The sequence below is a fragment of the Eptesicus fuscus genome, chromosome 2 (assembly GCF_027574615.1).
Source record: "Eptesicus fuscus isolate TK198812 chromosome 2, DD_ASM_mEF_20220401, whole genome shotgun sequence".
Classification (NCBI taxonomy): domain Eukaryota; kingdom Metazoa; phylum Chordata; class Mammalia; order Chiroptera; family Vespertilionidae; genus Eptesicus; species Eptesicus fuscus.
This window is the reverse complement of record NC_072474.1, coordinates 56,626,064-56,641,818: the sequence shown is the minus strand read 5'-3', so window position 1 is coordinate 56,641,818 and position 15,755 is coordinate 56,626,064. Positions and strand designations below refer to the sequence as shown.

At 34.6% G+C, this 15,755-nt stretch overlaps 1 protein-coding gene across 1 annotated transcript in view; it reads left to right on the top strand.

Annotated features, from left to right (window-relative positions):
* CCSER1 (coiled-coil serine rich protein 1) overlaps positions 1-673 on the top strand; it is a 1,048,396-nt gene extending 1,047,723 nt beyond the window's left edge. The window contains exon 10 of the mRNA XM_054727411.1: positions 188-673. Within this exon, the coding sequence (XP_054583386.1) occupies positions 188-673 (486 nt within the window). The remainder of the gene's footprint in view (positions 1-187) is intronic.
* Positions 674-15,755: the final 15,082 nt, after the last annotated feature.

The window sequence follows — 15,755 nt, the reverse complement described above, 5'->3', positions numbered from 1 at the left end:
AACTTAACCATTTATTGACTATTGGTAGTAATATTGCACTGAGAAATTTAATCTCATGAAGAATTCTAATGATTTTTTTAAGGCTTATTGACAATGTAGGGGTTTGCACACAAAATGTAAAAGTATCACTGTGTATTCTATGAATGTATTTTTTAAACATAATTTTCTTTCTGTGTCCTTACCATAGGCTACATATCGAAACCGAGTTGTGAGCCAAAGTCTCAGCACAAGGGACAGAAAAGCAATACATACTCCCACCGAGGACCGTTTTAGATACTCGTCAGCTGACCAGACAAGCCCCTACAAAAGCAAGACCTGCCAACTATCAAGTCTATGTTTAAATAATTTCTTGAAGGACAAGGAACTAGTGGAAGTTATCAAACACTCAAGAGGAACGTATGAAACCCTCACTTCAGAAGTCACCCAGAACTTAAGGGCCACTGTTGGGCAGAACTCTCTGAAGCCAACAGCTAAGACTGAAGGGCTCCCCACGTCCTCAGAGAAACCAAAGGACCAAGCTGCTGTGGCCCGACAGCATTCAACCTTTACAGGCAGGTTCGGACAGCCCCCGAGAGGGCCAATCTCTTTACACACGTACAGCAGAAAGAATGTTTTTCTCCATCACAATTTACACACCACTGAGCTGCAGACTCTAGGCCAACAGGATGGGTAATTAAATCACCCTATTCTTGTCTCTGAGTAAAGATGGTTAGTGTTTCTCGCTCATAGCTCACATTTCAATTGTCATGTACTTTTTATTTTTTTGTTATAAACAATGAATTGTGCACTTTTGTTTTTTTTTTAGAATGAGGGTTCAAGCATGTTAATTGAATTAGGTTTAATAGCCTTGAAGTTTTTATTATATAAATATGTATAATGAATGGGACCATCTTGCTGGTTTATATAGTCCATAATTTATTTATTTTTTATCTTTATCAGTTACTGATATCTATTGAAGTTCCTGAAAGTAATATCAGATAGTACTCTATTCATTGAATGGTATAACTGTGAAAATAGATGTGAGGAATAAGTAGATGAAGGAATTGTAAAGAATTTTAAATTACATAGTTAATAGAAGGAAAAGAGAAGATGGATCTTAAATCTTATATTTGGTGGTGTATTTATTTGAAGAATGGAGTTTGCTTGCATGTAACCTAGAGATACGTTTGTCTCTCTATTACATACATTCAAGCTTATCTAGTCACACTATAAGGGGGGGTTGTCTATTTCTTTTGCCTCTAAATGTTTAGTTCACACTAGTTCAAAAGGACTTTAGACTGAGTAATTGCTAGCCAAATAGAGAATGACAGCTCTGATCTTAAAAAAATGTCTTGTAGTTTTTGCTAGTGATGTTGAAGTACTAGGACAGGACACAGGGAGGTGGTAAAGTTGGCTAAATTCTGTCAAATGATGCAAAAAGCATGATATGCTTGCTCTTTTAATCATGGCCATATCAGCATATATTTCAAAGTTTTACAGATGGAACATTCTAAGAAAGTTATTTTACTTCACTTTCCTTGTATTTTTAAAGTCTTCAACTATTTTTTCTGTATATTCAATGTCACCCTGTATACTAGTACACCAACCCACACAAGATGTCTTGAGGAACAGAAAGTCAGTTTCTTGGTAGCTCAGTATACACTGTTTTGACTGTTTAGTCATCTAGCTTTGGAAGGAAAATTTAAAAACGTGAACTTTGGTGATTTGATCTTAGTATTTAACACTCATTTGATGGCAAATATTTCTCTTCAACAAATAAGGCCTATTGTGTTTTATTTAAACGCACATGAGATTGATCAATAAATCAAAATAATTTCTTTATGGCTAATTAATACCAGACTATATGCAGCTATAAAAATACATAATAAATACCAACCAGTAGGAAACAGGTCTGCAGTTTTCTTACACAAAGATAAAAGCTAATAACAGTATCCATATTAGACATAGTTCATGCAAATTGAAATTTGTCATACCTACTGCATGATCTGTTTTCCTGGCATTCTCCAACAGACAGAATCCATCTGCATGTGCAAATGTAATAAATAAAGGGAAATTGAGATAGCAGTTTTTTTAGCATGGCATCTAACTAACCTGTGTAAATTAAAGCTGTGTGTGAAATGCGTCTCCTAATACAAAAATGCTCTAGGCTTTGGGAAAGGCCATTAGATTCCTACATTAGCTTTAACTATCAAACTTTGGAGCAATTCTCAAACTTTGATTAGAATTGATAAGAGTGAAGAGTCTAGTGCATATGCTATACTTGTAATTCTAAAGAAAGACACATGTGCGTCAAGACAAATGTTTGCCAAATGTTTTTATTCTTTGTGTGTTTGTAATTCTGCCAGAAGAGAACAATATGCACTATGATTTGCTTGGCTTAATTAGACTGCTATCTAAAATTTCCGGCTACAGTTTAGAAGCTATAATACTTATGCAGATAGACGTTTTGGACCGGGCAATATTTAAGACATGCTAGAAAACCAGAAAAGTGATGATTATTAATTGTGTAATTCAGTTTTATTTGTCCAGAAAGTTGCTGTGTATTGCTAGAGTATTTGAATTCTGTAAATAAGTTAGCATGATAAAATGATCAAGGATTTTTTCCCAGGATATGGAAGAACTGTGTATCACAAATAATGTTTTTGATCTGGACTTTTGGAGTTTATAGTTTTGTTTTCCTGGAAGATAGACTTTTGAATTATGCTTTGTAAAAAAAAAATAATAATCTATTTAAGAAAATCTGTCATTTAATAGACATTTTAAGAGACATTTTAAACACTAGTATTTTCTTGAAAAACCTTTTTTAAAGCTGAAACATTCAAAAAGAAAACCTGGATTAAGCAGTTCAATTTTAAATGGAGGGATATTTTTTGGAAATATCATCTTTAAGCTGTTTTGTATCAGTATTTTCAGCATTGTTATAATATTATTTGTAATACTAAGTGTAACTCAGGCCTGGAGAAGGTGTAAGCCCACCATGCTAATGTCCATCAGTAACTGTAAAACAGGGGTCAAGTTCCTCTGGTGTATATATAGAAACTCAAAACAAGAGCATATGGGCATTCTTTCAGCGGATTGATTTCTTTGTACTAAAATCTCTAGTTTTCTAAGACAGCTCCAGGTATAAAAATGATTTATACATTTTCTCCAAGGCAGTACATATCCAAAGACAGGACACCAGGGGGAAAAAGTGCTTGTTTTTCTGACAGAAGCAGTTGTGTTTCTTTCCCTTCCTCTTTCTTCTGTGCATGTATATGTGTAGCTAAGCCTACGTAACCCTGTAAAAGTTCTGCTGCAAATTGTCTCTTCTGAATTTAGAACATGTTTTCAAGGACACCTAAGAAGAGATAGTCCTCGAGGAAAAGCTGTTTCTACCTGAAATAAACTGTGCCCATTTTTGTAATCCTCTTGTAACATGAAACTGTATTTCTATGGAACTTAGTGATTTTTTCAACGGATTTTATATGCTAACAGTCACAGTGAAATTTTGAATTCTCTCTCAAACTACTTTTGCTTCTTTGGAGCACCGTGGTCTGTGCGAATGACACCAGGAAACGGTAGCTGCAATGCTAAAGGTAAACCTACAAGTGTCAGTATGCTCAGGGGAAGAACCCAGAGCCAGACATTGTTCATGCTGTTTCTGTTATTTATTGAGTGAGGTATAAGTAACTAGCAAGCCACTAGTCAATATCAAACATGTGTAGGCAGGCCCACACTTACATAATTTAAAATGTTTACAAAGATTTTCATGATTAACCAGTGTTATGACCTCTGATTTACACTATTTATGCCAAGATTTAGTCCTAGCCCAGGGTCATTATTTTCTGAGTGTTACTGAATTCAAAGAAATTTCAAATTTTGTTTTCTTTGCCTTGTATGTGTTTAATAGAGATAATACCTCCCCTCAAAACAGTTATTTTTTTTAAATTGTCATGTATTTAAGGACTACATCCCCATGATAAATTATCACACTCTTCTAGAACTTTCTGAGTAACTTATTTGTCAATGGAACAATAGGAGCAATTTATTGAATAACAAGTATTATTTCTCCATATTTATTACCCACATTCATTATCACCTTTCTCATTTTCAAGAAGTAGTATCCCATTGCTATGTGTAACTTGGAATACTGGGTATAGACTTACACTTATAATCTCAATTTTGCTCCACTTTTTCACTTTCAGAATTTTACATTCCAAATATCTACATAAGTATGAAGTGCTTAAAAACAGTCCTTACAACTCCACGGAGCCAAGTGTAGATCAAAATGGAAAAAGACAGGGAGGTGACTACAAGGTGCTGTCTGTGAGCGCCACCCACTTGACTGAATCACACTCCCCCTGGCCAGAAGCCTTGCCCTTGCTGATGATATATCTGTTTAAATGCAGCACTGATTCATTTATACTAGGATGTTTATTGCATTCTGGGGCTTGACTCTTTTAAGGCATTATTTATCATCAGGTCTTTTTGTATATTTTTATTTTCTTTTTGTACAAAATAGTTTAACCATACATGATATTTTTGAGGAACTTACTTCTCTTGGCATTTAAACTTTTTTCTTGTTCCCTCTCTCCCCCCATGTTCTTACTTTGTCATGCCAACTCTAGACTATATATACCATATAAACACATGGCGGGGATGATAGAAAATATAAGCTAGTTTGGGCTCTTATAAAAAGTTGAATCGCACTGTAGTATAAAAAAAAAGTAAATAGCCAGCTATCAGCCAACCAAACAAAGAAGCCACTTCTTTTAAAAAAATACATCATCATTGCCAAATTTTTTCTTTTCAAGTCTTAATCTGTGCCCATTTTTTTCACCAATAGGCAGAACCACAAACATATTCATGAACTATGTATTTATAATAAACCTGATCTTGCTCGCAACCCAGTTGTAGTTCTAAGTAATGTAACCAAAATATCCAAAGTTAAAGATATCAATTTCTGGGTATGGAATAGGCAATTCATCCTATTTTAGATTTGGAGAATTTCCCACAAAATTTGTGACATAATAAAAACTCCTAATTAATGCAGAGTGACTTTCTTCCACCTGAGTAAGTGATTTAGGATGTGAGATATCATGGTTCTCACTAGAGACTTATTAACTTCATCACTTTAATCTAACAAACATACTTTTTCATTTTGAACATAAAATTTAAGATAAGGAGCCTTCTACAGCTTATCATTTCTAAACATTACCTCCTTGCTTTAGTAAGCTCAGGTTGTTATAACAAAATACCATAGGCTGGATGGTTTAAACAATGGGCTTTTATATCCTACAGTTCGGGAAAGTTCTGGAAGCTGGATATTTAAGATCACAGACAGCTGTGTCCTTCTCACTGTGTTCTTACATGAAAGGGAGTGAAACAGGTGTGGTTTGTTCCTCTTTTTTTTTTATGATGATTAATCCCATTTTATCAAGGGCCCCACCACCATGGCCTCCTCTAATCCTAATTACTTCCCAAAGACTTCCTCTCCAAATACCATCACACTGTGGTTAAGGCACCAACAAATTAATGTGTGGGGGACACAAACTCCAGTCCATAGCACTCATTTTCATCTTACAACCACCTAGTAAGTTTACTATTGTTTTACTCATTTCATTAATGAGATCAGAAAGTGTAGGTAATTTTCCCAAGATACACAGCATGTGTTTCACTAAACTGGATTCTATAACTTTTGCTCTTTCCATTTATACTATGTTTACCTCCAAAGTAGTCTCTCTACTAAGGAGGCAGAGTGATTCAAGAAAATTTTTGCTGCCTCAATGTCCTTTACTTTTAAAAATGCCATTGATATTGCTAGTGAAAAAATCTGAGCAATGATATATTTTAGCAAACCAAAATACTATGGATTCAAAATCATTTTAGAGCAATTATTGATGTTTAGATCAATAAGTATAGAACCCTCAGAGGAAGGCATTTATTTGATATCAAGTTTACCTCCCAAAGAAATCTAACATCCTACTTTTCTTTAAGGCAATTGGGAAAAATACTGGGAAAAAATTTCATGTAATATTTTTTAAAGAAGAGAGCCAATAAAATGTCTAACATAAGAAAAACATACAGTACATGGAAAATAAGCTAGTTGTCAAATTCTTATTTTTCTTTTTCTTATTTTCTGATATTGACATAGACATCATTGAATTCCATATGCTTGTCTTGCCTTATGTGCATTTAAAAAGCAATGTATTTACAAAGTTAGTTTAAATATTTCTATCTAGGGACAAAAATTACAGCTTATTTAAGTTTTCTTATTTGGGAGTTAAAACTAAATGGCAAATACAAATTTATTTGTCCTAATTTTTTAAATAAGATGCATTTTGTTTTGTAGTTAATCATATATACCTAAGTAATCTCTGAATAAGATGTAACCCTACTATGGACTGTCTCTTCCAAAATCATGTTTTTAGGAATGCAAGAGATTTGAGTATTAAGTTAGCTGTACCCTGCTTTTTAAGAGAGAAAAAAAAAACTATTTGATGTATACTAATACATAGGGGTCTGAGATTATTAACATTTATAATAATGTTTTCTATTCTCTAAAACTACAAATTTAGTGAAAAAAATAATAGTAAAGTACTCTGGAAATTACTACTTTTAAGTAATATTGAATGCCATAGTATAATTTCTTATGTGGTTCTTGATTTCTCAATAAAAACAGTGATTTTATTCAATGAAAAGAAATGACACCATTTGACTAACATACTGAGAAATGATTGGTACACTTAAGCATGACAATTAGAAAAATATGCATAATTTCTCTGCATAATAAATTTTAAAACCATAAATATGTTGTATGGTACCTACATGCTTTGATTATGACAATTTGCTCTAAGGCTGTCTTGGTAATAGACTGGTTTACAGATGCATTTAAACTGGGCATAAAGCAATGTGGTTTATTTTCAGGTTCTTGGAAGTTGTGATGATGTTTTCATCAGCCAGTTGACATGACTTCTGTATTCACTTTCTTTGCCACCAGGCTTCTCCTAATTTCTATATGCAATAATAAAGTACAATATCCCAGGGACCATTACGGGAATATGATGCCATCAGTTAAATACATGTGTGGAATCTCTTCTTTCTGAGCTATACTCTTTATCTCCATTTTTTACAACTGGTCACAACTCAAAATGTATCTTACAATGTTTGGGCTTTATAGTTTACAAAATCCTGTTTATTGATTCTATGTGTTTTGTAACAACACAAAATATACAAAATTCTAAATTCTCTGTTTCTCTTTCTCACTTGCAAGCTCATTCACATGCACACAGAATTTTCTAAGATGCCTGGAAGATGGATATTTCAGAACAGCTATAACGTGTTTGAAGAGGTGCATGAATGTATATCCATTTGGCATTCAGACCAGCTACTAGGGAAGATAATACACTTAAAATGCTGTTGCAATGCCTTGAAAGCATAACCAACATTATATTTTTAAAACCATCAGGTGTTCTCTATAGTCTCACAACTTCAGAGTAAATGGTGCTCCTCTGTTGTATACTTTTATATAATGTGATTTCAAAAAAATGAAATGAACCAATATGATAATACATTTTATAATTTATATGTAATATGACCTATCGTTTAAGACTCAATTTATTTTCCTGACCAGAGTTCTCTTCTATTCTGAGCTCAGTTTTCTATAAAAAATGTCAAGAAGCACTGTATTGATTTCTTTATTAATTACTTAAGGTATTAAGTTTAGGGGGTTATTTTAAAGGCTTTATGAGGATTGATAAACTCAACTTCAGGATTCCATTGGTAATTGTTTACAAACCTTTGGTATGATTATAATCAATCAGTGCTTTAAAATTTCAATTGTAAAATAATAATTTAAACATATTTAAAATGAAATACTGATGAATATACTGCTTATTACTTATATATTCTTTCAAATAGTCTCATTGTTAACCTTATTTTCTTTTGTGAAAGAACATTTATTTGGTAAGTCATAGAAGTAGAAAAGGTAATTCCTAAAAGAAATGTGCTTAGGAAGGAAGTTATGGAGATAAAGAAGGACCCTTGGAGCCTGGGGGTGAGGAAGCTGATGGTAATACACCTGAGGCAGGGAGGGGGAAGGGAAAGAGAAAGGGAAGGTGCTGGCCTTCTCCCTGGAGGGAGAGCACCTAATTTTATTTTAAATGGATCTTATATATCTCGTTCCAGCTTATGCTTCATATTTCTCTAATGTAACAAACACTTGGACATTTGTAGAGATATCAGTGGAATAAGCATTAAGTGTACAGAAGTGACATAAATGAATATCATAGCTTAAGGAAGATTTTCAAATCAAATCACATTTCAGAAGATGACTATATAAAGTAGACCCAACCTTGATACAGAGAGTTTATTTGAGGTAGTAATATATCCAAGAGTAGTGTTTGCCAGTCTCATTTTTGGTCTCCACCAACAATTTCACAATAGGAGAGAGTATTGCTTCATTTTAAAGGATTATTTATTACACTGGTACTCATATGAACAAAAAAAAAAATGATGTTAGAAAATGCTTTTGCATGGTGTGATTCACTACTAGGGTTTGGGTTCATTTTATTTATTTTTCCCTTCATGGGTTCTTATACAGGAAAAGGGTAATATTTAAGGTTAACTTTTACCTGGAAACCATGTTGAATTTACTTTATCTCATACAACAGTTTGGACTCTATATTTTATATTTTACATTAAAGGAAAGATGAACAGAAAGAGGAATCTACATATAAACCCAGTCTTGAATTCTGGTATACAATGAAATCTGGTCATATCCCAGATATGGGAGCTGGTGCCATGTTCCCACTAAATGGGTGGTTTTTAAGCATTTCTACTGGATACATTATGTCAGAGGCTGATAAGAGTTTTATCCTCAAACAAACAGAACAAATGGCTCACAAATATGCCCTGACAGCTTTGCAATGAGTAAATCTGATAAAACTGTAGCACCGTCTCACTAGCCATAACTAATGTTTCATATTAAAGTTCTAAGATGAGAATATTTATTGATAAAGAAAATATGGTTAAATGCAGGAAATTTCAATTTGCTAACAACTGCAAATTTAAACATTTTAAACTGTATATTGAAGAATTGCTTAGTGTATGGACACCAAAATGAAGACCTGAGGCAAACCAACATCCAATAATTTGATGAGCGTTCCATCAACCACTACTTTCCCAAACAAGGGCTGAATTCAAAGGTTTCCAGAAGAATCTTTCTTAATGATGACTAGGAACTACAGCCATTCACACCACCCTATTCACATAATAGCTAATTACATAAATGAGGATAAGCATGCTATTACATTAAATGTAAAACTGGAATCATTGAAAAGTATGTGATTTGGTTAAATCCCAAAAATTCTTAAACTCATCTTTTATTTTTCCAGAAACAAATCTTTTCATTTCTAATTTAGTACTCTTTTTTTCTACAGTAACAAGAAAATTACTAAAATTATAACAAATTGTGAATCTTACAGTGCCTTTTAAAGTTATTTTTCATATTTTAATAACACAGGAATGAAGTATTTCTCCCATGGGAAGGTCTTTCTTGTTACCTGCACTTCTTAGAATGGAATTGTTCACATTAATGGGAATATAGGTTTAAATATTTATACTTTTTAACTGCTCAACTGCAGGAGATGATCAAACACTTTCCCAAGATATTTGATAAAATGTAAGACATTTGGGAAAATGATCAAAAGAAAAGAAATTCATGCTATTGTATTTAATAGCAAGGAAGTAAATGAGATAATTAATATGTAATCAAACAATGTGCTCTTAATATATCCATCTCTGTTAGTTCTAAAACATGTTAGACAAATGAGACTGAAAGTATTCTTTGAATAAAGCACTTGAAAGCGTAATGTCTGAGTGCTAACCCCTCACCGTAGGTCAATTTATGCCTCAATTTTCTATCTGTACAAGGGGCTAATAATAGGGATCACCCCATATGGTTTTGATGAGGATCAAGTAAGTTAATATTTATAGAATACTGAAAAATGGTGGTTGGCACAGAAAAAAAGTGTTACATAGGGTTTCACCAATCAAGTAATCAATCCTTTGCCCTTCCTATTAAGAGGAAATTTCTTGTAATACTTGGGTTTGTCCAAGTCTGTCAACCATAAGCAATGATGATCATGGTGAGAATGATGGAGAAAAAAAACCATCTGTTCCTCTTTGAGAGAAATTCCTCACAAAATATCAGAAATTCTATAATCTCTGTACTTTTCAGATTATATTTTTATGTTTCCTGACTGAGGATATGTTTTTATTTATATGAGAGAGAGAGAGAGAGAGAGAGAGAGAGAGAGAGAGAGAGAGAGAGAGAAACATCGATGTGAGAGAGGAACACCAATTGGTTCCTCCCATATGCTCCCCAACCTGGGATCAAACCCACAAACTTGGAAACTTTGTATGTGTCCTGTTGGGGAAACTAACCACAACCTTTTTATGTATGGGACCATGCTCTAACCAACTGACCCACCCAGTCAGGTCTGGAATTTTTAGATTTTTCATTGCCATTTTTTATGATTACATGACCTAAACATTATTTTGGCAATGGATGACTTTATACAGTAACTTTGAAATTCTTGGATCCTTAAAATTTTTTTGAAAGAAAACTTTCTTGTTTTTTTTTTCTTTTTAAGAGAGAGGAAGGGGGAAAAGAAGCGGGAGTCAGAGTGTTCCAATTCTCTCTCTCCAGTAATTCCTTAATGAGACATCAATGTGGGAGAGAAACATCAGTTGGCTCTTATAGGATTCCCAATGAGGGACTGAAATGAATGTGCTCTGACTGGGAATTGAACCTATATCTTTTTGGTGTACTGGATAATGCTCCGACCAACTGAGCCACACCAGCCAGGGCAGAAAACTTTATCATTAATGTTATACTAGTGGCCCGGTGCACGAAATTCGTGAACGGGGGCGAGGTGTCCCTCAGCCCGGCCTGCACTCTCTCCAATCTGGGACCCCTCAAAAGATGTCCTACTGCTGCTTTACAGGGATCGGGCCTAAACCGGCAGTCGGACATTCCTCTCATAATCTGGGACTGCTGGCTTCTAACTGTTCACCTGCCTGCCTGCCTGCCTGATTGTCCCTAACCATTCTGCCTGCCGGCCTGCTCGCCCCCAAATGCCCCCTAACAGCCTGATTACCCCAACTGTCACCCCCTGCCAACCTGCTCACCTGCAACTGCCCCCCCTGCCAGCCTGCTTGCCCTCAAATGCCCCTCCTACCGGCTTGCTCGCCCCCACCTTCCCTCTCACTGGCCTGCTTGCCCCTACCTCCCTTCCCCACTGGCTTGCTCACTCCAAACTGCCCCCCCTGTTGTCCTGATAACCCCCAACTGACTCCCACTGACAGCCTGCTCGCCCCCAACTGGCCCCCCTGTTGGTCTGCTCATCCCCAACTGCCCCACCAACTGGCCTGATCACCCACAATTTCCCTCCCTTCTTGGCCTCTAACCACCTCTACCTTGGCCCTGCCACCAAGGCTTTGTCCAGACAAACATCTGGAAGGTCTCCCAGTCTAATTAGCATATTACCCTTTTATTAGTATAGATTCTTAAGCTACTATATCAAGTTTTACTGATTTTATCTTAAGATAAGATCATATCCAAACATGTTGAGTTTACCTCATATTTAAAAACAAGCATATCAAGCATTCACAGAGCTATTTAGCTTTACTATCTTTTGTTTCACACACAGAGATACACACACACAATACTTCCTGTATTGTGCCACTCAATTATCTATTAAAAACAAAGTTCATTGGAACCCCTGCTGAAAGGTAAAAAATGCATTGGCTTTCAATAACAGTATAGAAACTACTGCCTCTTACCAGTATTGGTAACAGAGTACTGATAATATGCTTAGCACACAAACAGAAGTGGCAGAAAAATGCCAGATGCTTACCATGAGAAATATATCATCTAAAGGACAGGGATAAATATAAATAGCTAGTGTTTAATATTTTGTTTTTATTTTATTGTCATATAAAGAGCCTGTTCCAATTCTATCTCTCCAATAATTCCTTAATTAGGCAGCAATCTTATAAATTACTCCCCATTAACCTTTCTCGCAACATGTAAAGCTTAGACTAGTAATAGTAGATTCTCAATTTTCTACTGAAAGTTCTGATGGTGAAAGACCTCCATGCTTGGGACAGGAAAAACAACTAAATATAAGATTTAAAGTGGATAGGGTTGAAATCATTTAGAATAATCTACATAAGAACTGCCCTTTATTATTAAGGATAATGTTAGTATTCCTGAATAAAACCATTCTGTTAACTTTATTACATGTATATCGAGTTTTGTTTTCACATATGCAACTCACCTATATGTTGGTTTCCTGCCATCTGCCAAATTGGGTGCTCTGCAGTTAGTACGTAAAGACAAAATGATAATTTGCCTATACACAAAGTATTTAGATATGTTTCATTTACTCACATAAAACTAGTGCTAAGAGCTCTGTCTAATGGCCTGAAATTAATTCTTAATTATTGTAATAAGAGATCAAAATTATCCTGATACCAAAGCCAAAAAAGACACTACCAGATAATAAGACTATAGATCAATACTACCGATAAATATAAATGCAAAAATTCTCAATAAATCACTGGTAAATCCAATAAGGCAACATATTAAAAGGATCATTCACCATGATCAACTGGGATTTATACCTGAGATGCAAGGATGGCTCAACATATGCAAATCAGTCAATATGATACATCATATTAATAAAATGAAAATATCATATAAATTAAAAAAATGTGACAAAATTCAACATTTGTACATTATAAAAACTCTGAACAAATTAGGTATAAAAATGTACCTCAGCATAATAAAAGACATAAGATAAGCCCACAGCTAATATTACACTAAATGTTGAAAAGTTGAAAACTTTCTATCTCAGATCAGGAACAAGACAAGAGTGTCCACTCTTGCCACACCTATTCAACACAGCACTGAAAAGCTTTGCCAGATCAAGCAAAATAAACTGATGAACAAAATCGAACCAGAGGCAAGGATAGTACATGGAACATACTGACAGATCTCAGAGGGGAAGGGGTTGAATAAAAGAAGGTGAAGAGATTAGCCAAAAAGCACATATGCACAGCCCATGGACACAGACAACAGTGTGATGAAGGCCAGGGTGGGTGAGGTGAAAGTGGGGGAGAAGTATGGTGAACATTTGTAATAGTGTGGCTCAGTGGTTGAGCAATGACGTAAGAACCAGGAGGTCAAGGTGATTTCCAATTCAGGCAAATGCCTGTGTTTCAGGCTCAATCCCTAGTTTGGGGTGTGCAGAAAGTAGCTGATCAATGATTCTCTCTCATCACTGATGTTTCTATCTCTCTTTCCCCCTCTCCCTTCTTCTCTGAAATAAACAAAAATATATTTTTTAAAAAATAAAAAAGAGTAAATAGATGAAATTCTTTTTAAAAAGCTGTGGTAGGTTTTCACAATGGAATACTACTTGGCTATAAAAAAAAGAAAATCTTACCTTTCATGACAGCAAGGGTAAACCTGGAGAGTATTATGCTAATTGAAATAAGCCAGTCAAAGAAAGACAAATACCATATGATTTCACTTATATATGGAATCTAATGAACAAAATAAACTAACAAACAAAATAGAAACAGACTCATAAATACAGTACAGAGAACAGACTGACAGCTGTCAGAGGGGAGGTGGGTTGAGAAGCTGGGTTAAAAAGGTGAAAGGACCAAGCAAAAAAAACACACAGAAAAACTCATAGACACAGACAACAGTATGTTGATTATCAGAGGGGAAAGGGGGTAGGAAGAGGTAGAAGTGGGTAAAAGAGAAATAAATGGTGATGGAAGGAGATGTCTTTGGATGGTAAACACACAATGCAGTAAACAAATGATGTGTCATAGAATAGTACATTTGAAACATTTACAATTTTATTAAGCATAATCACTTCAATAAATTCAAAACTTTTAAAATAAATAATAAAATAAAAAGGAAAAAGAAATAAAGAGAAAAAGAAAAAAGGCACAAGAATTGGAAAGGAAGAAGTAAAATTGTGGGGAAGCATGGGAGTTGGTTGGAAAGTTTGTAAGGAGGAATCTCTGAAAGGTCAAGGGCCTCCAGGGGGAGCTGGCCAAAGGTGGCTACCCCTGCCTTGACTTTTCCAAACAAGTCTGAGCCCCTGGGTATTTTACTGGAATCTTTATGTTTAATCTTCAGATGTCCTTGCTTAAAGGACACTGCAGATGCATGTGTATTCTCAAGGATGCTTACCCTGCTGATAGTATCTACAAGTTAATTTTAGTTCAAGCTGTCATTACAATAAAAACCTAAGGAGGCAGGTGAATGGGGCTGTTTGATTTCTCAAGCCAAGCAGTCCCTTAGCCCTCTCTTTCACAGAAACATGTCAGAGTAATTATTCTTCTGTCGCTCAGTGTCTGCTGGTCAGCACCAGCATAAAATTATCTCTATTTACAGATGACATGATTCTATATATAGGAAAATCTAAACACTCACCAAATAATGTTAGATCTAATCAATTAATCAGTAAAGTTGCTGAATATGAAATTAATATTGAAAACCAGTACTATTTCTATACACTAAAAAAAGAATAAACTGGGGAAAAAAAACAAACATTTACAATAGCATCAAAAACAATAAATATGTAGAAATAAACTTAACCAAGGAGGTAAAAGGTTGCTAAAAGCTATAAGACACTGATGAAAGAAATCAACAAAGACACAAATAAAGGCATCAATTGATAGAATTAGTATTGTTAAAATGTCCATACTGCCAAAAGCCATATATAGATTTAATGCAATCCCTATCAAGCTTTCAATGGCATTTTTACAGAGTAGAAAAAAATCCTAAAATTTGTATGGAACCACAAAAGACCCTGAATAGCCAAAGCAATCCTGAGAAAGTAAAAGGAGTCATTATACTTCCTGATTTCAAGCTACACTATAAAGGTATATTAATCAAAATAGCATGGTAATGGCATAAAAACAAACAGATCAATGAAACAGAATAGAGACCCCAGAAATAACCCAAACACATATGATCAAATAATGTTTGGCAAGGGAACTAAGAATACTCAATGAAGAAAAGACAGTCTCTTCAATAAATGGTGCTGAAAAATTAGATATTCACATGTAAGAGAATAAAAATATATCCCTGCTTACACCACAGACAAAAAAAATAGCTCAGAATAAATTAAAGACATAAAAATAAGAACTAAAACTATAAAGCTCTAACAGAAAACATAGGAAAAAATCTTGTTGTGCTGAGTCATGGCAATCATTTTTTTGATATGACAGTCTCTTGAACAAATGGTGGTAGGAAAACTAGACAGCTACATTCAAAAGAATGAAACTTTTCAACTCTCTTACACTGTACACGAAAATAATCTCAACATTGACTGAAGACTTATATAAGATCCGAAGCCATAACACTCCTAGAGAAAAGACAGGCAGTAAACTCTTCAACATTGCTCTTAGCAATAAGTTCTTTGCATGGACAACACAGCAAAAATAACAAATGAGACTACCTCTAACTTAGAAGCTGCTGCACAATGAAAGAAATCATCAACAAAACAAAAAGCAACCTAATGAATGGGAGAAACATTTGTAAATAAAATGTCTGATAAGGGGTTAATATCCAAAATATATAAAGGACACATAAAACTCAGTATTAAATAAATACACAATTTAATTAAAAACCTGGGCAGAGGACCTAAAGAAAAATTTTTTGAAAGAAAACATACAGATGGCCA